Genomic DNA, 23,626 nt, shown 5'->3' on the forward strand with positions numbered 1-23,626 from the left:
TATCGTGTGATTGGATGTTTCTTTATCATATGATGACATATGTTTTAAAATCACCTAATTATATTATAACACATCACTGTATACAAAAAATGAGTACACATAGCATTACTCAAATACAAAACATGGATTTGTTGAAAAAGATGATCAAGAATTATTGAAAAGTTCATGTTTCCATAGGAAATAAATTATTTTACAATTACGTTTTATACAATTACTCAAATATCTACACAGACAATCTTGGCAATCTTGGCTTCTCCACGCCATGAATTTTCTGGTAAAGCCAAGCAAAGCCACCCTTAATCGTTTCAGCATTTCTAAAAATCACTAGAATAATGGACACTGAGCCCCACACTAAGAAAACAATGCATCCTCCTAAGCGCGAGAGAAGGACAGAGACAAATCCAACGGTGGAAAGAGATCCTGAGATGATGGCGATTCCATTGAAGAGTTGAGAGTGAGAGTTGTCGGTGGCGTCACAATGAAGTTTAAGTTTCATATCGACGGCGCAGGCGACGTAGTAGACGACGGTGGCCACCAGGGAAACCCACATGTTTAGGGAATGTGTTTCGAATAATGAGTGAGTGGCGCCTTGAACATGCACTTGTAAGATTGTGAGGAGCAATGGAATGAGAATGCCGAAGACGCCATGGTAGGGCACTGAGGACACAAAATCTGCTACACTGCAAGGCCAATATCCGGAAAAAGATACAATTAGGTTTACGTAACTTTTTGTATATTGTATTTTTTTAGTAGGATTAGATTCGAACTAAGCTGGCTTAAACTTAATTGTCGGATCACCTCAATTGAGCTTGAGCATTATGTGTAGTGCTATTGAGTTGAAGCTCAAATTTAAAAGTATTAGGCTCGCAAGTTTGGGCATACTCGATTTAAAATGGTTAAAACACTATCACATACCAAAACAATGTCTTTTTTTTTTTATGAGAATCCAACCAAGTTTGGCCTTGGCTTGTCCGATATATATAGTCGAGCTTGAATTTGGCTATCTTCAAGCCTAAGGTTAGATTCGAACCGAGTTAGCTCAAATTTGATTGTCAATTTGATTCAAACGAACTGAAACAAGCTTGACTTAATAAGTTGAATTTAAGCTCAAGCTTGAGCCTAAGGTATTTATATTGTCAAGCTTAAGCTTGGGGGGTTTTGGCTAGCTAAACTTGAGAGCTTGGAAAAGTTCGAATAGATTAAAGCAACACTGTTTGACCAATACACATCAAACCAATATTATTTGGATAATTTTGGCTACCAAACTATGATTTACTCGAGTTCGGTTTGATATTACAGCTAAATTTGAGTTCGACTCTCTTCAGACAGAAACAAACTGAAACAAGCTCGACTTAATAAGTCGAATTTAAGCTTGAGCTTGAGCCTAAGATATTTATATTGTCAAGCTTAAGCTTGGGGGGGTTTGGCTAGCTAAACTTGTGAGCTTAGAAAAGTTCAAATAGATTAAAACAATATTGTTTGACCAATACACAACAAACCAATATTATTTTGGATAATTTTGGCTACCAAACTGTGATTTACTCGAGTTTGGTTTGATATTATAGCTAAATTTGAATTCGACTCTCTTCAGACAGAACTGAGTTTGAATGGTTTATGAGAAACTCGTCGAGCTTGAGCTTGAACTCAACTCTTTCAAACTAAGCCGAACTCAATATGCCACAAGCTCAAGTTTAACTTGACTCAAGTCTACTCTCATTCAAGTTTAGCTAAACTTGAGTTAGTTTATACTCGAGTTCAACTTAACTCAAATCTAACAGTAAATTTTAATGGTGAAAAATAATTTAAAAAATTCCTTACATAATAGTGTGTCTATGTATAAAGGTTATGTTTCTCTCCATTATATACGTGTTGTACCTACAAAAGATTAACAACTATAATTAAAAATACAATAAAACTGTATGCATTAACCATGAGCAGTAATTTATGTACTAATAACAATGTATAATTATATGATTGAATAATTTTAAATTAAAGATTAAATAATTCTTAATTATATAATAACATGTGATTATTCGTATATAAATTAAGAATAAAATGACAAATCATATAACTTTAATGAGAATTAAATTAGTGCAATAAATATATCCATCAACAATTTCCAATATGTCAATATTATTATGTAAGGTTGTATCCAATATTATGAAACCTAGAACATAATTTGATCCAATCAAGGGGTTGGTCCAAGTTAAACTCTGTCTAATTAGTCAAATCAAACGATAGATTAATGAACTATCAAATAAAATATTCAATTCAATTTGCCATGGAGAAGGTTTTATTTGACTAGTCTAATTTTTGTGTTGTTTATATAAATAATGTAATTATTAGTCCTCAGGGTTTGGTTGAATAATATGGTGTGGATCAGGCTTCAAAACCAAGGTTGTTTCCATTATTTGCAGGGTGTGTTTGGGTAGAGTGATTAAAATGTTGTTTTGATAATCGATTTTTTATTATTAATGTTATTTTATTTTATTTATCAAATAATAAAAGATTATAAGAATTTTTTATTATCAAATTGATACAATAAATAATATAGAGTAATTTTAGTATCACATTCTCTTTGAACATTAAAAGATTATCATATTAATAATAACTTTATTATAATTTTATCGTTATTTAATAAATTAACTATCGTAATAAGAATATTTAAATAAAATAATATCATAATATTATTCATGATATTATTATTTGTAATATTTAAATAAAATATTATTATGATATTATTTTATTATTATAAATTGAATATAATAATTATTTATAGATATAAATTTATTCAAACACATTACTAATTTATATTTACTTAATTTTTAAAATAATCTATTGTTGATATCAAAAATTCCCTAAACCAAAATGTACCGATAGCAGTGGCTCGGGGATAAATGAGGCACAAATGTTACCCATCTAGAAGATAAAATGGTCGTTGGCGTCAGAACCAGACATCCATGGGTCACTAACAAATAATTGCCCTATGTAAAGTTGTAATCTTACCCTACAAACCTTTAGACTCGAGGAGCCCCACAAAATTCTGAACAATCATGGCCTACATATGGCCCATGTAATTTGGACTCTTACCGGCCCGAACATTTGGCCCATGTATTTTGGAATCTTACTACTAGCATAATTTTTTTTTTTTTTTACTAAAAACAATTTAATTATGTATACTTAGTTTTGAGTATTTAATTAAATATTTAAATAATATATTATTATATAATTAGATATTTTTGAATTAAAAATAAAATCATATTCAATCACATAATGACATATTATTTATATATCTAATTATATACTTAAAACTTAATACATATAATATTGTTGTTATTAAAAATAATAATACTCCATACATTAACAATGTGTACAAACACAAAGACAAATCTAATCGTATTATCATATAATTAAGTGATTTCAAATTAATGATAAAATAACATATACTCCTATAATTAGTACATGTAATATTGCTCATTAAAAAAAAGTATATGTCTTTGAAAATGTAAAATTTATTTTTAAAAAATAAAGAAAATAATTTATCATAATTTTTTTTCAAAGGAAAATAAATACATATTGTTAATTTATGAAATTTGAAAATAAAGGAACAAAGGTGTAAAAATAGGACTGTAAAATTCATTCTTTTTGTTAAATTTATTTTTTAAAGCTCAATCAACTTTATATTTCCTAACAAGAATATAATAATTTCAACATCCTTAGAGTATAATGTTAATACAATTTCAGCTCTCCCAAACATAATCTATCTAGTATTGTGAAGTATGCAACAACAATAAATATAAATCCGTACCGGTCATCATATATATGAGTGAGTTTTAAAAATAGAGATAAAATAACATCAAATTACATAATAATATTTTAACGTTTGTACCCATGTATATACAAATTATAAATGCATTAAGCATTAATAATAAAACATTATCTTAATGAATATATTAATGGCCAATAATTTGAAATGTTTCAAGACTATATACAAAATTAAGGTGTTCGGATGCATAAATAAATGAAGGATTAATTTCCATTATAACTTAAATAAAATTATAAAATTTCATATGTAAACTTAAAATACTTTGTCATGAGTGATAACAATAGATAATAACCTAAAAGTACTTCAAATACGACATAAGGGACTAAAACTTTGTCATGTTGACATACAAAAGAATCACAAAAGGGATTTATGAGCAAAGGAACAAAAAATTGTTGAAGAAGTTGAATTATATATATATATAATGAAAGAAGAATATAAAAATGGGCTTCTTTCATTCTATTTTCAATGTTTCATGCATGCATGCATATATAATAAGGGAAGAAGTGGAAGAAAAATGACCAACCTCTGGCGGCTGTTGTGGTGGTAGCGGTCGTGGCTACAGCTTTGAATCATGGTTACAAAAATATTCATCGTGCAAAAAATGAGAGAGAGAGGAAGAAGAGAAGATGAAAAGTAGCTAAGACTAGTTCATCTTGTCTCACAGATTTTCACTCTTTATATGAGAGAGGTTATAGACTTAGTAATATCTCTTGACTTAGAGTATGGCCTTTGTTGGTTGATGGATATAACTAATTGTTACGCATTTATTTTTGATAAAGCAATGTGCATTCATAAGTACTATTTTGTGTAATAACCATAATGTATTATTGTATGATTGAATAATTTTAAATTAAATATAAATTAACACTATATCATATAATAATGTCATTGTTAGAACTCATCATTAGTACATAGTTTTATTTTTTTCTACTAAAAAATAATAGTTAGATGATGATGTTAGATATACAAACTATTGATAACATATCATCATATAATTAAGTAATATAGAATTAGAGATAAAGTAACAACGAGTTACAAAGTGACAGATCATATTTAGTACACAAATTAGTACTCATTTTTAGTATACATAGTTTTTCTTTATGCATTTAGCGAAGACATTAAATGCTAAACATAAATGAACTATAAAAATATTTTTTAAAGTGTATCTAAGCAAATATCCCTTCATTCGTGAATTGAATGTTAAGTTTGACCATGTAAAGAATATTAAATTACCATTTAATGTAAATAAAATGAGAGAATGTTAAGTTCACATGTGAAATAGAATGTTAGGTTATCATTGACCAGATTGGAGACACTTGTGTTTTATCAATAATGTTTTTTTCCAATTGGCTTGTTCAATGGGGTTTGGGTTCTTCTTATCTAGTTGTTGTATAATATTGGAATTAAATAAATAGAGTGTTAAGTTCTCATGTGAATGAAATGTTATGTTATCACTAGACAGATATGAGATATCATTGCGTTATCACTTATATTTTAATAAGTTTGGGATTCTTTTTATCTAATTAAAATGTATGGATATAAATTTCGTGTCTCTAACTATGATACAATGTGAAGTTATCACTGAACTTAAAAATTTAAGCTCTGTGATGCTACGTCAAATGACTACTAGAACAACAAAAATTTTTTGTTTTGTAATATTATGTAAGTTATGAGATGATCTAAAAAATTAAATTATTGGATATCTAAAAAGAAGCTTTGCTCGAGAAATATAAAAATAAAAATATACATGAAAGTGTGACCTGAGTCATGGAGATGTAGATGAAAAGGAGAGAAGGGTGTGGAAATGATGGAGATGCAGGGAGGAAGAAGAAGAAGGTTTGTTGAAAGTCTTGATCGACAGAATAAGCTGTCTTCTTCTTTTACAAGACAAATACAAACAAAAGCATTTATGTCACCATTAGCACTTTTAAATTAGAGGTTCCTTTCACTTGGCCAAGGCAAATGCACTTGTTGGTGGTGGTGAACATGCTAAAATCTTTAATGTTCATAATAGATACAAAAAAAAATGTGTATTCACGATAAATTTTAGGCACCTGGGCGTGATCCTAATTTTATACTTATTGGACTTAGGCCTACTCCAATGATTATGGATTGGAGGGGTGATAAACCAAAAGTTTTTATGATCCCTAGGTTTTCAAAGCTCACACACAAGCGACAATTAATATACTCTAATTTATTTGAAATAGTAGTGTTAAATTTAATCCAAATTACTTGAATTTGAATTTAGTTTAAGTTAAGAATCAAATTTATTTTCATAATGGAGCAGAGCTTTAATCAGCTCATATCAAATTAAAAATTAAATTCTTTTTAAATTAAGTTTGAGCAAAAACTTATTGATCTCAAAATGATCTTAAACTTATTCTTTTATATTCAAATGATTTGAAAATGAGTTTTATTCAAATTTTTTTTCATATTGGAGTAAATGAATTTTTTTATATTTTTATAAAGAATAAAATTATACGTACAAATAAATTATATAAATTTATATGATAATTTAGAATTAGGTAATATAATTATTTAATTATTTTTTTACTTTAAAATCATTTAATTAAATACTATCATATCATATAAATGAATTTATATAAATTATTTATATATATAATATTATTCATTTATAAGATGCTCTTGTAGAGGCACATAAAATAAATTCAAAAATTTTGATTTTATATATATATGTAATATTATTCAATAAAATGCGATATTATGATTCGGAAATAGTAAGTATTTTATTATGGTCATGGAAATGAAATTGCCCGTGGATGAAAATGAAAAGAAGTCTACTAGTAAGAACAATGAGCAGACAACTGCAGACGATGGCAGAGTAAAAACAAAAAAGGACAGAAGACCCAAGTTGACCTCCAACGTACCAATGTCATTCTCAAGGTTTGAATAAAATACTAGCATGCCCTAAACCTTTTAAAAATAACAATTACACCCAAAAGTATATTACTTTACAGATGAAGTTGATAACCAAAAAAAATTAAAAATTAATAGAGTATTAAAACTTTTAGAAGAAGACTTGGATTCGAGTTTTTTTTACGTTTATGAAATCTTAACTTATTTAATATAATAGTTATAGATTCAATTATTATATCTTGAAATTTACTTATTTAACCAATACGAACGATATTCTTTAATTAAAAAAAAAATTGATAACACCCTCGGTCTAATTAAATACTTTTTTTAATAACTATATAAAATTTGAAAGAATCTAAAACTTTATCTTGAAATATTAGTTTTTTATTTTATTGTATAATATTAAATGATAATTTAGTATTCTATATATATTAATTATAATTTATCATACAAAGTGGGTTAATAAATATTATTATTTAAAAAATTAAATAAATAAAAATTAAAAAATATATATATAATTAGATATGAATTATTGTTAAAAAAAAATTGTTTATGTGTTTTTACCACTTCTCGAAACTTAATCCTCAAAAGGAGATATTATTATGAATCTTACGGGGACCATGGTACTTTTGATGAAGTATTAGAATTCTCATTCGCTTGGCATGTGGAGGGGGCATTGGGACCCACACATAAAAACCCAGGAGGAAAAAAACAAAGAAAATGAAAGGACGTAATTAACCTTATTTAAAAAGATTAAGAAAAAAGAGATGTACCTACCAATAATTAAGATTGTGATTAAATATGGCTGGATTCATTTACGGGTTAAAATGATATGTCATAAAAAAAAGTTTAAAAAAAATCCAAGGGTGATTAAGTGTGGCCATGGGTACGACCAAGTTAAAATAAGCTAAGCAGCTATTGTTTTAGTCAAGTTCAACTCAATTATATCTTGAGTTTAAACTTACAGAAGCAAACAATTCTTGGTGTTTAGCTAGAAGTGACTCGTGAGTGACTCAATTCGAGAATACCCTTAATGTAACCCTAACATAATTATATCATATATGATAATTAATTATTATGACCTTAAGGTTTTATGTAATGACACAAATATTTTTTATTTTTACGAAATAACAAAACCATCTTCATTATTTATGAATTGTTAATAAGTTAATTAAAAATTAGATTTTGCGCTTTAATATACTATTTATCAAAATTTCGATTATTATTTATTTTATCATATAAAACTTAATTAGTAAAAATAATTTTATTATTTTAGAAAATTTATAGAGATTTTTTATTATTTTTTTAATATCTTTAAATTAATTATTAACATCTGATAATTATTTCTATATAGAATCTGATGATATTTTAGGAATAACTAGTGAGCTTATTTTATTCAAAGTGTCTTTGTAATCTTGGGCAATGGTGTTTTCGTTTTCTAATGTGCGATGATTTTGAACACTGTTTTGAGTTAATCTATTACAGTGGTTATTTTATAAATGCTTGGTGTTAGTGTTATATGGGATCGGTCTAACATATTGTCTCTCTCCTTTGTGAGACATTTTGTAAGAGTAATTGTAAGACTCCTAAATCTTTTCAGTTTTAAGTGGTTTATTATGTGTAGATGGAACTAAAATGGGTGGTGAAGTTGCCCATAAAGCCAAAATAAAGTCTTCTTTTCAAACTTCTTCATTGAGGGTTGTTTTAGGGACCAAAACTTTAATAAAGATTAGTTTGAATTTAATTTAAATTAAAAATAATTTGTTTGAGATTAAACTCTGCTTATTTGAGTTATTAGAGAAGAAAAAGAAACACTTTGAGAAAAAAAATTTTTGATGTGATGAGAGAGTTTGAATTATTAAGCTAAGTAGAGGTAAAAATTTTTTAATTCATATTTGAATTGTTTAAATTGAACATTTATGCAAGCTTTAGCTTCTTCAATCAAATCCATTTGGGTTATCTTCCACTTTAAGTACGTACTTTGTTAAGAAATTGGCATGATTGAAAAGCTTAAAATGACCAAAATATTAAAGAAATTCCATTATGCTTCGGATGTTTAATTCAGAAGGGCCTAAAGACTTTTGATAAAAGACCTTGGAGATAAAAAGAAAAACTTAAACCAGAAAGTTTGCTTTTCAAATTTCTGATGTGAAAATGGATTAATAAAAAACTAGAAAGATGAAATCGACGAAGATGCAAAAGCTTCAAGAGTGGCTCTGCGTTTGAGGTTAGTCACTTTTACTTTAAACTGAAAACTTTTTTCTTCTTCTTTTTTTTTTTTAAATCAATTTTCAATTGCTATTATTACTGTGAGTAATAAGTATGACTATTAATTTTGCTCATATATAATTTATAATTAGATTTTATATAAAATATAAATAAATCTTTGATGGGATCAAGGTGAGAGTGAATGTTCTTAGTGTTTATAAGATATGAGTGATCAATCTTACCTGGTTAATTTGTTATTTTTGTTTTTTATAGTGAATTTTAGTTATAAGAATTATTCTTTACGTTTTTCCTTTTGCACTACATTAATTTTATATTTGTATGAAAGACTGATATGATTTTCAATTATAATTTGAACAAAAATAGAAGGACCGAGGTTATGAGTAATTTGGGTAGGATGGCTGGGATAGACAGGATCACACCTAGAAGGCTAAAATACAAGTTTTTAAACATGTAGGGGTGCTTTAAAAATTATGAAAATATAAGGGTTTTTATTGAAAATAATAATTATATATTTTAGATATATTACATTACTATTTGTCGAATATCATTGTATATTCATATATTCTAACAAATGTTGTTATAACAAATTTTGATTTTCTTATTGCAAGAATTTTCCTTTTTAAAATGGCTAAAGTAATGCTTATGATGGGTTACGGAGGACAGTGGATATCTGTAGATGACAACATAATGAAATATATTAATAAAAATCAAAAGATGTTGATAATTGAATAAGAAACTATATACAAAGAATTACTTGAGGTTTTGAGCTCTCTTTTGAAAATCTATCCATAATAAAGCGTATCCACATTACGATGAATAATAAAAACTCAATCAATAGATTATTTTATGAGATTTAAGATGGTCATGAAATTTGATGTCTCATAACATTAGTTTGAAGAATAAAACAAGCAATGTTTTTTTGTGTGACAATAAGTTGTAAGGTAAGAAGAACAAAATTTCAAGACAAACATTCTAAGGAGCAACAATCAAATGGATTTTTCCCTTTATTAAAAGATAAGCACTATTTTTCACTAATTAATACGAAAAAAATACAACCACAATGTGACCTAAAAGAAGATGAAAGGTGTAATATAAACACTATTATTAATGATGAAGATCTTAAGAATATTCTTGGTATAGAGTTTGTAGATGACTACAAAGAAATAGGTTTGTGGGCGAAAGAATAAAGTCTCAACTTAGGGTGTTTTCGATCATAGGGCAAAAATGAATGGTATTTTAGTGGAAGATCCTAAGTATGATGAAACAATTCATATTGAAACAACCTTACATGTAGTAGGTATGGATTGAATTGGGGGAGCCAAATCTAATGGAAGGCTTGAAGGTCCAAATTGTCATGGTATACCTCCAGTAAATGTTCATGTCATTGTTCTTGACTCAATTCATTGGGTTACACCTTATCTAGATCTTTTTTATGAAAGTCTTGGTGATGGTTCTACACGAGATGATTTGATTTTTAAAGTACATGATATATTTGACAATAAGGATGCATTATAATATGCATCTCAAAGACATGCACTAGGAGTCGTGCTTGATGGTTAGGGTTTCATAAACGACACTTTGAAATCATGAAATCATGTCCTTATAAATAGTTAACGTCATAAATAGTTGTTCATTAATCACATGAAGGGTTGTTCATTTTACTAACCATAAATAGGCGTTCATGACACATGAATGGTCATTCATGGTTAGGTAAAAGGCCAAACTGAGCTGATTCAATCCTATTGAATAAATATCTTGCTATGAGCAATCCCTACTTGTAACACTCACAGGTTAGTGTTTTGACCTTGCTTGCATACATTTGTGTTTAAGTAATTAGGTTGATAGAAATTGTGATGCATAATCGTTTGGGGGGAGGGTGGCACACGCTTGTTTATGTCATGGCAAGGGGCAAAATGGTCTTTTCTCATGAAAGCTATGTAATTTGGTTAAGTTTAGAAGATATGCACAACTATGTATGAACAAAATTGCTCATGCATAGTCAGTGTATTTGAATATTTAGACAAATGATAGTTTCATAAGAATTTTGAAAACTGTCATTATGGTATAATGATATATATAACCTTGTATGAATAGTATAAGTCTATGTATCACTAAATATAGTGAAAATAAAAACAAATCTAGACATGTTTTGGCTCACATTTACATCATATTCTTAGAAAATTGAGAGTCGTAAGAGTGAGCAGAAAGAGGTTTTAGCCAAGAGAAGTCATCAGAGGTTTGTTGGGAGAAGTCTTTTCCATGTGAAGATCTTGTGAACATTGGAAGAGAGGTAAGTAGGGTTTCACCTTCATTTTTTATGATCATACATAATTAAAATTGGGTTGGTAATTTATGTGATTTATTATCATTAATATGATAATGCTATATTGAGATTTTAGTTGATGAACATGATTAATTGTTGATTATTATGGCTAAAGGCTTGTAAATATGTTAATTGAGTGGTTAGTGTTTTACTGCTAGGGTTTGATTATTTGAAGGTTAAGGTTTCATTATATAAAGTTGAATTTAAAGTGGTGTAAACTAATTGATATTCCAGTAGGAGTATCGGCTTAACAACATGCTTGGTGCTATAATATTGTATGTGAATGAAACCAAATTGAAACTTGCTTGATTGGGAGGACTACGGCTAATTCTCGGTAGTGTGCATTGCTTGGTATGATTTTGTGTTAAAGGGATTTATGAGCATAGGAACAAAAAATTATTGAAAAAGTTGAATTATATATATATATAAAGAAAGAAGAATATAAAAATGGGCTTCTTTCATTCTATTTTCAGTGTTTCATGCATCCATGCATATATAATAAGGAAAGAAGTGGAAGAAAAATGACCAACCTCTGGCGGCCGTTGTGGTGGTAGCGGTCGTGGCAGCAACTTTGAATCATGGTTACAAAAATATTCATCGTGCAAACAATGAGAGAGAGAGGAAGAAGAGAAGATGAAAAGTAGCTAAGACTAGTTCATCTTGTCTCAAAGATTTTCACTCTTTATATAAGAGAGGTTATAGACTTGGTCATATTTCTTGACTTAGAGTATGGCCTTTGTTTATTGATGGATATAACTTATTGTTACGCATTTATTTTTGATAAAACAATGTGCATTCATGAGTACTATTTTGTGTAATAACGATAGCGTGTTATTATATGATTAGATAATTTTGAATTAAACATAAATTAACACTATATCATATAATAATATGTCATTGTTAGAACTCATTATTAGTACACAGTTTCATTTTTTTTCATTTCAAAAATAATAATTAGATCATGATGTTAGATATATAAACTATTGATAAAATATTATCATATAATTAAGTAATATAAAATTAGGGATAAAGTAACAACATGTTATAAAGTGACAGATTATATTTAGTACATAAATTAATACTCATTTTTAGTCTATATAGTTTTTTTCTATGTATTTAGCAAAGACATTTAAATGCTAAACATATGTATTCTTAGGCTACCAATAATGAACTACAAAAATAACTTTTAAAGTGTATCTAAGCAAATATCCCTTCATCCGCGAATTGAAAATTAAGTTTGAGCATGAAAAGAATATCAAATTACCAGTTAACATAGACAAAATGAGAAAATATTACGTTCACATGTGAATAAAATGTTATATTACCATTGATCAAATTGAAGACATTTGTGTCTTAGCAATAATATTTTAGTCCAATTGGTATGTTCAATGGGATTTGGGTTCTTCTTATCTAGTTGAAGTATAATATTGAAATTTTAGGCTTATAACTTTGATGCAATATTGAGTTATCACTTAATCTAAAAGTTTAACTCTCACCTGTTTGATCCATTTATCTAGTGGTGTAACGAAGCCAAAATTCAAACTTACAAAGGTCAAGGATTGAATAATAGTGAAGAAATAATAAAATTTAGAATTGGTTGATGTTGCATTTTATTTTATTTTTTATATTTTACATATATTACAATAAAAATTTTCAAACCTAAGGGGGCCAGCTAACTCCTTACCCTTTGCTATTGCATTTTACTTTATTTAGTACTTTGAAGTATACAATTTATTTAGAATTAATTTTCTATCTCTAATTTATTATATAAAATTACAAATAATTTAACAATTCATATATTTATTTTAATTATAAATTTTTTAGATAAACTTGGTTAAAAAATATTAATATTTTCATAATTCAAAAAAATTGAAATGAATATAGAATTAGATAAACAAAATGTTAAGTTCACACGTAAATAGAATGTTATGTTATCACTGAACAGATATGAGATGTTACTGTCTTATCATTTATATTTTAATAAGTTTGAGAATCTTTTTATTTATTTAAAGTGCATAGATATAAATTCCATGTCTCTAACTACAATACAATGTAAAGTTATCAGTTAACTTAAAATTTTAAGCTCTTTGACGTTATGTCAAATGACTATTAGAGCACAAAATCTTCAAGTTTTGTAATATCATGTAAGGTATGAAATGATCCAAAAAAGGTTAAATTATTGGCTATCCAAAAAGTATCTTTGTTCAAGAAATGTAAAAATAAAAATAAAAATATACATGAAAGTGTGACGGGTCATGGAGAGGTAGATGAAGAGGAGAGAAGAGCGTGAAAATGATGGAGATGCAGGGCAGGGAGGAAGGAGAAGAAGGTTGGTTGAAAAGTCATAATGGACATGATGAATGAAATAGCTATCTTCTTTCACAGGACAAATATAAGGAAAAGCATTTGTGTCCCCATCTGCACTTTAAATTACACGTTCCATTCACTTGGGCAAGGCAAAAGCACTTGTTGTTGTTGGTGGCGGTGGTGGTGAACATGCTAAAATCTTAATGTTCATGTGAATTTTTGGGATTTTAACCACTTGGGTCTGATCTAGTTTTACACTTATTGGACTTAGGCCCACTCCAAAGATTATGGATTGGAGGGTGATTGACCAAAATTTGTTATCAACCCTAAGTTTTCAAATTGACAAAGAAGCGACAATTAATGTATTCTAATTTATTCAAAAAACAGTAGGGTTAGATTTAATTCAAATTTGAATTTAATTTAAGCTAAGAGTCAGGTTTATTTTCATAATTGAGCAGAGCTTTAATTAGTTCAAATCAAATTAAAAATTTAAATTTTTTAAAACTAAATTTGAGTTATAATTTTCCGATCTCAAAATAAACTTAAATTGACTCTTTTATATTCAAATAATTTGAAAATGAGTTTTGTTTAAGTTTGACCCATATTAAATCCAACATTTCAAAATATAAGAGTAAATAAACCCTGTTGGGTTTTTATAAAGAGTAAAATTATATGTATAAATAAATTATAAAAACTTATATGATAGTTTATAATTAGACAATATGATTCTTTATTTTTTTAAAACTTTAAAAACATTTATCAAATGCTATTATATTATCTTGTATAAATAAATTTATATAATTTATTTATATATATAATATTATTTATTTATAAGATGCTCTTGCAGAGGTACATATAATAAATTCAAAAATTTTGTTTTTATATATATATGTAATATTATTCAATAAACTGCAATATTATGATTTGGAAATAGTAAGTATTTTATTATGATTCATGGCAATGAAATTGTCATGGATGAAAATGAAAAGAAGTCTACTATCAAGAACAATGAACAGACAACTGCAATCACTTCACCAGAAGCTGGCAGGCAGAGTAAGAGCAAAAAAGGCAGAAGACCCAAGATTGACCTTGAACAAAGGAACGTCATTCTCGAGGTTTGAATAAAATTAAGCATGCCCTAAACCTTTTAAAAATAATAATTACACCCAAAAGTATATTACTTTACAAATAAAGTTGATAACAAAAAATAAAAAAATAATAGAGTATTAAAACTTTTAAAATAAGACTTGAATTCGAGTTTTTTTTACGTTTATGAAATCTTAATTTATTTGATATAATAATTATAGGTTCGATTATTATATCTCGAAATTTACTTATTTAACTGATATGAACGATATTATTCGATTAACCAAAAAAATTGATAACACTCTCTGTCTAATTATATACTTTTTTTTAATAACTATATAAAATTTGAAAGAATCTAAAACTTTATTTGAAATATTAGTTTTTTATTTTATTGTATAATATTAAATGATAATTTACTATTCTATATATATATTAATTATAATTTACCATACAAAGCCGGTTAATAAATATTATTATTTAAAAAATTAAAAAACTAAAAATTAAAAAATATATATATAATTAGATATGAATTATTGTTAAAAAAAAAAAAATTTTATGTGTTTTTACCACTTTTCGAAACTTAATCCTTAAGGGTGCGTTTGGTTAAAGGTTTTTAAGATTACCTTGGTAATCTATCTTTTATTCTCTTGTTTGGTTTGTCAGTAATAAAATATTATAGTAATCTTCTATTACCAATGCTGACGTGACAGGTAATATAGGTGGTAATCTGATTACCACCTTCACCTTAGGTATTTAAAGATTACTGAGATAATCTTAAGTTTATTATAATTATATTATTATTTATTAATTTTTTGAGATAAAAATAAATTTATTTTTAATTAATATGATAAATAATATAAAAAATATTTAAAAATAATTATATTTACAAGTATTTAAGTAAAATATTTTACTAGTAATTTTTTATTATCTTTAATCAAACACAATAATTATTTATACTTATCAAATTTTATCAAACATAGTAATTATTTATACCCAATAATTTTCTAAATAATCTATCTTCAAGATAATCTTTCTATTTTAGTAATCAAATATTACCCAAATCAAACGTCCCCTCAAAAGAAATTGTTATGAATCTGACGAGGACCTTCTACTTTTGATGAAGTAATAGACTTCTCTTTCGCTTTGCATGTGAAGGGGGCATTGGGACCCACCAGGAAGGAAAAAACAAAGAAAATGAAAGGACGTAATTAGCCTTATTTAAAAAGATTAAGAAAAAAGAGATCTACCAATAATTAAGATTGTGATCAACCCAGGCTGGATTCATTTACGGGTCAAAATGATATGTCCAAATTAAACCAAGTTAAAATAAGCTAAGCAGCTATTGTTTTAGTCAAGTTCAATTCTATGATATTTAGGTATAACTTGAGTCTAAGCTTACAGAAACAAACAATTCTTGGCTTAAGCTAGACTTGGCCACGGTTTATAAACCGTTGGTTTCGGTTTGAAACTATCGATTCATAGTTCGAAAATATAAAGACCCTAAACCAAAACCGTAACAGGACGGTTCGTCCACGATTCGGAACCACTGGTTTCGGTTCATGACCCTGGTTCGGAACCGATGGTTTCGATTTGAAACTGATATTGAACCGTCAATTCTAATACGTGATTTTGATTTAATTTTTAAATTATTAATTACAATAATTGAAAATTAAAATGAAGGCTTTGACTTAATTTTTCAATTAAGCTTCCTACGTATCTTCTTGGGGTTTAGAAGAATCAAAATCTACGTAATTCTCTTACCTTTGCATATCTAATAGCTGACAGTACCCCCTTACCTTATCATTCACATCCACTATCTTGAGTATTATTTCTCGTCGTCATCGAACTATCTGTAGTTAAATCAAGCGATTCTTCATTGAAGTCCACTTTCATTTTTTGTTGGCATAATTCGGCTCTTGTCCAATCGTCCACGCATACTTGAGCTTCAATAGATTCGGGAGCCAAACTTGATCGTCTCTCACCCAATATATTACCCCCTTGACTAAAAGTTTGTTCTACTGCGACAGTTGATACTGGTGCTGCTAGAACTTGTTTAGCAATAGCTGCTAATATTGGAAAAGTTGATGCGTGTCGACTCCACCATTCTAAAACTGAAAAGTCTTTACCTATATTGCTGTCACCAAACTCAAAAATAGTAGTTAAATAAATATCAAGCTCCAAGGTGGAGCCTAATGTTCCTCTTGGTCTTTTGCCCCTTTGCATCATAATACGCTCACCATAACTCATATTTTGGGTTGATAATGGGGCAATAGGTGATAGAGAGGAAGAAGAACCCCCATAAATTAATGCATATTCAACATAAATTTCTTTAATTAAATTCATAATATTAGTTATAGTTAATGGAATATTAACTTCATCTAATTGCAAACATTCATAATATAATGTAAAATAATCTGTGACACCATCTAATTTAAATCTAGGATCAAAAAAACATGCAACAAGAAAAAGTTCTGGAATTATTTTATAGTAATTTAACCATTTTGTTTTCATTAAAGAAACAGCTTCTTGTAGAATAATATCTTGTTCGACTTCTTGTAAAGCTTCAATAATATTAACAGCTTCATTTAAAAACAAATGAGAAGTGAGATAATAAACCCCACTTAAAGTATATGTTACATTATTAAAATTTCTTAATACATTTAAAATTTTTTTACAAATATCCCAATGTTGGGGATATAATATAATTTGTGACACATTTTGTGAAATAAATGAGCATAATAAATCATTATAATCAAATAACTCGTTGAGTAATTCATATGTTGAATTCTAACGAGTCGGCACGTCTTTAAGAAATCTTTTTGGTCTTTTATTATTTTGTTTACAAAATTTACCTCATTCTTTCATAGTTTGGGGATGTGTCCATAAATATGAAATTGTTATTTTTATTGATCTAATAAAATTATTAAGATAATGTAAACCATCTTGTACACATAAATTTAATACATGACATGTACATCTAATATGAAAAAATCTACCACCTAAATTAGGTTTACAAATATCAATTAAATAATTTATTAAGGCAGTATTTGAACGTGCATTATCAAATGAAATTGAAAAAATTTTATAAAGTAATTTATATTCTTCTAATATTTCTTTAATTATTCTATAAATATTATCAACCGTATGTCGTTCATCAAACACCCTAAATGATAAAATTCTTTTTTGCAATAGAAAATCGTCATCTATCCAATGACAAGTTATACCCATATAAGAGTAAACTTGCCAATGGTCACTCCAAATATCACTACATAGAGATACACGTCCATTAAAATTTGTAAAAAATTGAATTAACTTTTTTTTTGTTTTTTATATAAACTAAATAATGTTCTTTTTAATGTATTTCTTGGAATAGTTTTATGTGCAGGATTTAATGCAGTTTTACAATAATTATTAAAACCTAAATTTTAACTAAAACTAAAAGCTAAATGATCTGTGGCTACCATTTTTGTAAATTCTTCTTTACTTTTATTATCACTATACATAAATAAAGATTTGTGTGTAGAACCATACCCGGTTATTTGTGTTTGACCTCAGTTTTGCCCCATTTTTTCGGATACTTTGACCCCAAGTGTCTTTTGAATGTCTCGTATCCACCTCCTTGTTTGAATTTGTAAATTTGCCTACAATAATTGCAAGCTACATCAAAATTACCATCTTCCTTTTGTATTTTCTTGAAATGAATTTTGAAAATATCGGATGTAGGAATTTTTTGAGATTGTTGTTTCATCTCCATCTGTTGTTGATGTTGTTGTTGCTCCACCTCTTCATATTGGTTTTCACTTTCTTATGAATGAAAATCATCTATAAATTGATTTTCATTCACATTTGATATATGTGAATATTGACCAAATCTCCTATTACCGGAAGAATTTCCACTACTTGTCATTTTTTGATAATAAATAAAATTAATTATATAAATAAATTATATGATTAATTATAAAAGGTAATAAAAAAATAATAAATAAAATTAATTATAGAAATAAATTCTATAATTAATTATGAATTGTATAAAAAAAATTGAAATTGAAATTAATAAAAAATTAAGAAAGAATTTAATTAAATTTAAGAAAATTTGATTGAATTGAAAGATTGAGAGAATATTAAGAGTTTAAAGAATGAGAATGAGAGTTTGAAGGATTGAGTGAGAGAGTAGAGAGATTGAGATTTGAGATAATAGAATTTGAAGGGGTATATATAGAAAAAAACTTTTTTAAAAAAAATTAAAAATAGAGGGGGTAAATTGAAATTCTGAAAATTGCAGGGGACCGTTTCTCTGAAAATTGCAAGGGACCGTTGGTCCCCTGCAATTTTTCCTTCAAAGCCAACGATTCCCTGCGCAGGGAACCGTTGGCTTTTTAAATAAAATTTTAAAAAAATTCAAATTTTTTTCGGTTCAGTACAGTAAACCGCCGGTTCATAAACCGGTGTGAACCGACGGTTTCACAATTTCAATTTATGTGAACCGGAACCAAAACCGTGGTTCTACGGTTCAATCCAGTTTCGGTTTCGGTATGATTCACGGGCCAAACCGGCCCGTGGCCAGGTCTAGCTTAAGCTTTAATTTGGAGTTGGTGCAATTGACTCAAATTTAGTTTAAAAAGTTATATTTAAATTTTATAATTTATATATTCATCAATTATTCTTTATATTCAAGATAGAGAACAAAATTTTAAGTGATAAATTTGAATTTTAAAAGGTTAATTGATATCTTGCTTAAGTTAAACTGTGAGCTCACTAAACCGATCAATAATAAATTTAAACTCAATTCAACAATAATTGAGTTTAGCTATGAGTAACTTGTAAGTGACTCGACTCGATTATACCCTTAATATAACCCTAACATAATTATATCAGAAGTGATAATTAATTATTATGACCTTAAGGTTTTATGTAATGACACAAATATTTTTGAATTTTACAAATTAACAAAACCATCCTGATTATTTATGAATTGTTAATAAGTTCATTAAAAATTATATTTTGCGCATTAATATACTATTTATCAAAATTTCGATTATTATTTATTTTATCATATAAAACTTAATTAGTAAAACTAATTTTATTATTTTAGAAAATATAAAGAGATTTTTTATTTTTTAATATCTTTAAATTAATTATTAACACCTAATAATTATTTCTATATAGAATCCAATGATATTTTAGGAATAACTAGTGAGCTTATTTTATTCAAAGTGTCTTTGTAATCTTGGGCAAAATAGTCATGGTTTCCATTTCCAATTGCCTTTGTTAAGGTCTTTCCTTTTATGTTTCTTCATTTTCATCCATCATAAAGGTAAAATACTAATTTCCATTCTTATTCATAAACATTGCTAACCTTCCAAGCCCTCTTTCTAATTTTTCCCAATTATACGCAAGAGTGTTCTCTCTTCTAAGTCATACTCATGCGCGCACTTATCAACATCTTTTGATTTTCATCAATATATCTCATTATATTGTTATCTGTGCGTATCCACTGTCCTTCAGAACCCATCATAAGCATTACTTTAGCCATTTTAAAAAGGAAAATTCTGGCAATTAGAAAATCAAAATTTGTTATAACAACATTTGTTGAAAATATATGAATATACAATGATATTCGACGAATAATAATGTAATATATCTGCCAATATTCTAAATGTTAAAATATAATTTGTAAATATCACTAAAAACCCTTATATTTTCATAACTTTTAAATCACCCTTACATGTTTAAAAACTTGCATTTTAGCCTTCTAGGTGTGATCCTGTCTACCCCAGTCATCCTGCAAAGATTACTCATAGCCTTGGTCCTTCTATTTTTGTTCAAATTATAATTGAAAATCATAACAATCTTTCGTACAAATGTAGAATTAATGTAGTAAAAAAGAAAAAAAGTTTAAGAATAATTCTTATAACTAAAATTCACTATAAAAAACAAAATTAACAAATTAATCAGGTAAGAATGATCACCCTTATCTTATAAACACCAAGAACATTCACTCTCACCTTGAACCTATCAAAGATTTATTTATATTTTATGTAAAATCTAATTATAAATTATATATGAACAAAATTAACAGTCATACTTATTACTCGGATGCCAAAATGTTGTAATTAGTTTGCTTAAGCCGCTACTTGATGCCAATATTGTTTAAGCCGTTAACAAAATGATGTGGCATCAATGGGTGGCAACAAAATGATGTGGCATCCTAACAAAACGATGTACCATGCATTTATTTGTTGGGTACGATGAGATTGCTTCATAACGTATGCATAGATTGACTTCATTGTTCATCACCATCCTAACGAAAATATTGTTTAAGCCATGCACAAATGCTCCAAAAATTTAAGCCAAATACTGAAAAGGAAAACTACAGAACAGAACAAATAAATAAATATATGAAAACCAATAACATCTAAAAGTAATTAGTTTTCAGTAAATTGAAAAACAGCACAAACCTGCAACATCTACAAATACTCCACGCCAGTAGCCTTTATGTTTAGCCTTGCACAAGAAAAATAGAGAGCTCCAAAAAGAACATGAAATCCTCCAATAATCCCAACTATAATTCTGATAATGGGCTTCTTTAAACCCCCTAAAAGAATAGGAGATTACCCGAGCAGTTAGCTGGTCTAGACAATTTATATGCTGTATTTTGAGAGATCATTCCCTACATTATGAAGCAAATTAATATCAAACCAAATTACCTGAATCATTATTCCTAGATTCACGGGGTGGGGAAGATTTTTATCACAATTCAAATGGTTTCCCATGAAACTAAAATAAGCCAACAAAATTAAGTTTAGTTCTGATGACAAAGAGTGAGACTGAAAGCCTAAAAACAAGCATATCAAATAAATGAAAAGTTCACAGCATCTCATACCATGAAAGAGTTGTTAAAAATTAAAATATTACAAATAATTGTTGTCCTTACTAGTACTTAGGAATTTGGAATAAATGTGCAGGAATTTGACCGCTAAGATTATTGGAATCATGCTGACTTCAAAAAGAAGTTCAACTATGGAACCAAAAACTTAGAAAAAAATTATTTATACTTAATGCAGGCGTCTGTTGCTCTCTGGAATCACTTACATATTGATCAAGTTTGAAAGACTTATAAGTGACTCAAGGATAGTGCCATTGATGTTGTTTTGACCCAAAGTTCTGATTATATGTAAAAAACAATCAAGGTATCATGAGAAATTTATGAAAAACATAAAGATATATAATATACCTCAAGGTGAGAAAAAAAAAAGGTATAGATGGAACAACTTGCAAGAACTGAAGGTATTTTTAGATTACAAAGTGAATGTGGTATTTGACCAGTTAAATGATTATTTTCCATTTCCAGGCTGTTTAAACTTGAAAGATTTCCAAACTCTTCAGGCTGTTTATATCTTGATCACACATATATAGACACCCACCGATACACTGGAACCAGGCAATGACAACTACAATATTTATAATCAACTATGAAGTCAGTAAATGATGGCAAGTTTGCATCGCATTGATGTAACTAGCATGTGTATATCGATGTGTAGGTAGAAAAATATTGGAAGTGCATACAAACATAAGGGTAAATTTAATAAAGAGAGCAAAAATCATCATTTTCCTTCATAATATTATTTGGAAGAGCATGAAAAAAATGGTCCTAAAATAAATTAACCACAAAACCATGAGTGATCTAGATACAAATAATAATTTGCCCAAAAAAATGAAAGTTACTTGCTACTCAAATTCCTCTCAGATTTTCTGAATTCAAACTACAATACCTATCACCACTATGATATAGATCAACAAAATAAAAATCCAGAAATCAGATCATGATTTTTGTCCCTTGGTTTAAATGGAAATAAATGCTCCAATAAATAAAATCTAAGCCTATAAAAATTTGTGAGGCTCAAAAGTGATCCCTTAATTCATGCAAAAACAATTAGATTTGGAACTTCTTCTTAAACCTATGCAAATCATAATGGCAAACTCAACAACCAAACACTCAGAGGATTAGTTTTCATGACTCAAATATCTCAATTAGAAATCCTATGATTACCTTATCCTAATAAATTCCAGACTGTTCTGCATATGTTCTAATAATTACCAGATGACTATGCGGTTGTTCGTTGGCTTGCTCATAAGAACGGGGCTGTTGTGATCCCAGGAGGCGCATGTGGTTGTCCTAGGCATTAGAGAATCTCCTTTGGCGGCTTGGTAGAAGCTGATTATAAATTGGCTGCCAATAGGCAGAGGACAGGATTAGAATAACTCGTGAAAGACGGCATGGTTCCGTAACTCTACATGTAATTCGTAGTATATTGAAATGGATAATGGACCTTAACCCATTTTCCGAAATCAAACATCAAATTATAACTAAAAACATAAAATTTAAGTTACAGTAATCATTAAAAATACAGTACCAAAACGTCAGCATCACCTAGACCAAATTTTATATCCGCAACCTTTTCCTTCTTCTGATCTGTAAAATTGAAGTATCAAGTAACTGATGATTGAGTAAGTTATGACAAGCGTTTGACAATACCTGTATCGGAAAGGAGAGAAGTTGAGTTGCATATTCTGGAAAGATTTGCAGAGAGCTTGCAGCATTGGCGCTCGTATCCTTCGAACACCTCACTCATGGCTCTGAAAACACGAAACACAACCCTAGAACTTGTAAAAAAACAAATCCTAAATACGAGACTGTTTCTTTGTGTAAATTGTCTAAGCTAATTTGTTAAAAAAATAAAAATAAATACAAATACGGTAAGTAAATATCAATTGGGTGGGTAGACCTTTACTTACATAGATTTACAGTTGAATTTGAGCGAGCCAGTTTAGTTTTGAAAGTCAATTCAGTTGATTCAGTTTGGTTCAAATTTATTATAATTAAATTTGAATTGAGTCACAAATCAAGTTTGAATTGAATCAAATCATCCTCTGGCTCATGAGTTAAATCGAATTAAATTTTTTTTAGTTCAAGTTCA

The 23,626-nt window shown here is 28.0% G+C and overlaps 1 protein-coding gene across 11 annotated transcripts in view; it reads right to left on the minus strand.

The window, feature by feature from the left end:
- The window catches only part of LOC123192193, a 54,030-nt gene extending 30,671 nt beyond the window's left edge, over nucleotides 1-23,359 (minus strand). Inside the window, exons 1-6 of one of the 11 annotated variants that reach the window (XR_006496833.1) lie at nucleotides 23,185-23,359; nucleotides 23,080-23,121; nucleotides 22,747-22,878; nucleotides 21,356-21,425; nucleotides 21,107-21,243; nucleotides 20,662-21,018 (exon numbers count right to left, since the gene is read on the minus strand). Coding sequence is in view for 6 of the 11 variants with exons in the window: in XM_044604657.1 (XP_044460592.1) it covers nucleotides 20,966-21,018; nucleotides 21,107-21,243; nucleotides 22,747-22,878; nucleotides 23,080-23,121; nucleotides 23,185-23,249 (429 nt within the window). In the remaining 5 variants the exon portion in view is untranslated. Of the gene's footprint in view, nucleotides 1-20,306; nucleotides 20,431-20,661; nucleotides 21,426-22,698; nucleotides 22,879-23,062; nucleotides 23,122-23,184 lie in introns of those variants that run through there. The other 10 variants (XR_006496837.1, XM_044604657.1, XM_044604659.1 and 7 more) reach the window with 10 other exon arrangements.
- Nucleotides 23,360-23,626: the final 267 nt, after the last annotated feature.

This window comes from Mangifera indica, chromosome 12 (genome assembly GCF_011075055.1).
Source record: "Mangifera indica cultivar Alphonso chromosome 12, CATAS_Mindica_2.1, whole genome shotgun sequence".
Classification (NCBI taxonomy): domain Eukaryota; kingdom Viridiplantae; phylum Streptophyta; class Magnoliopsida; order Sapindales; family Anacardiaceae; genus Mangifera; species Mangifera indica.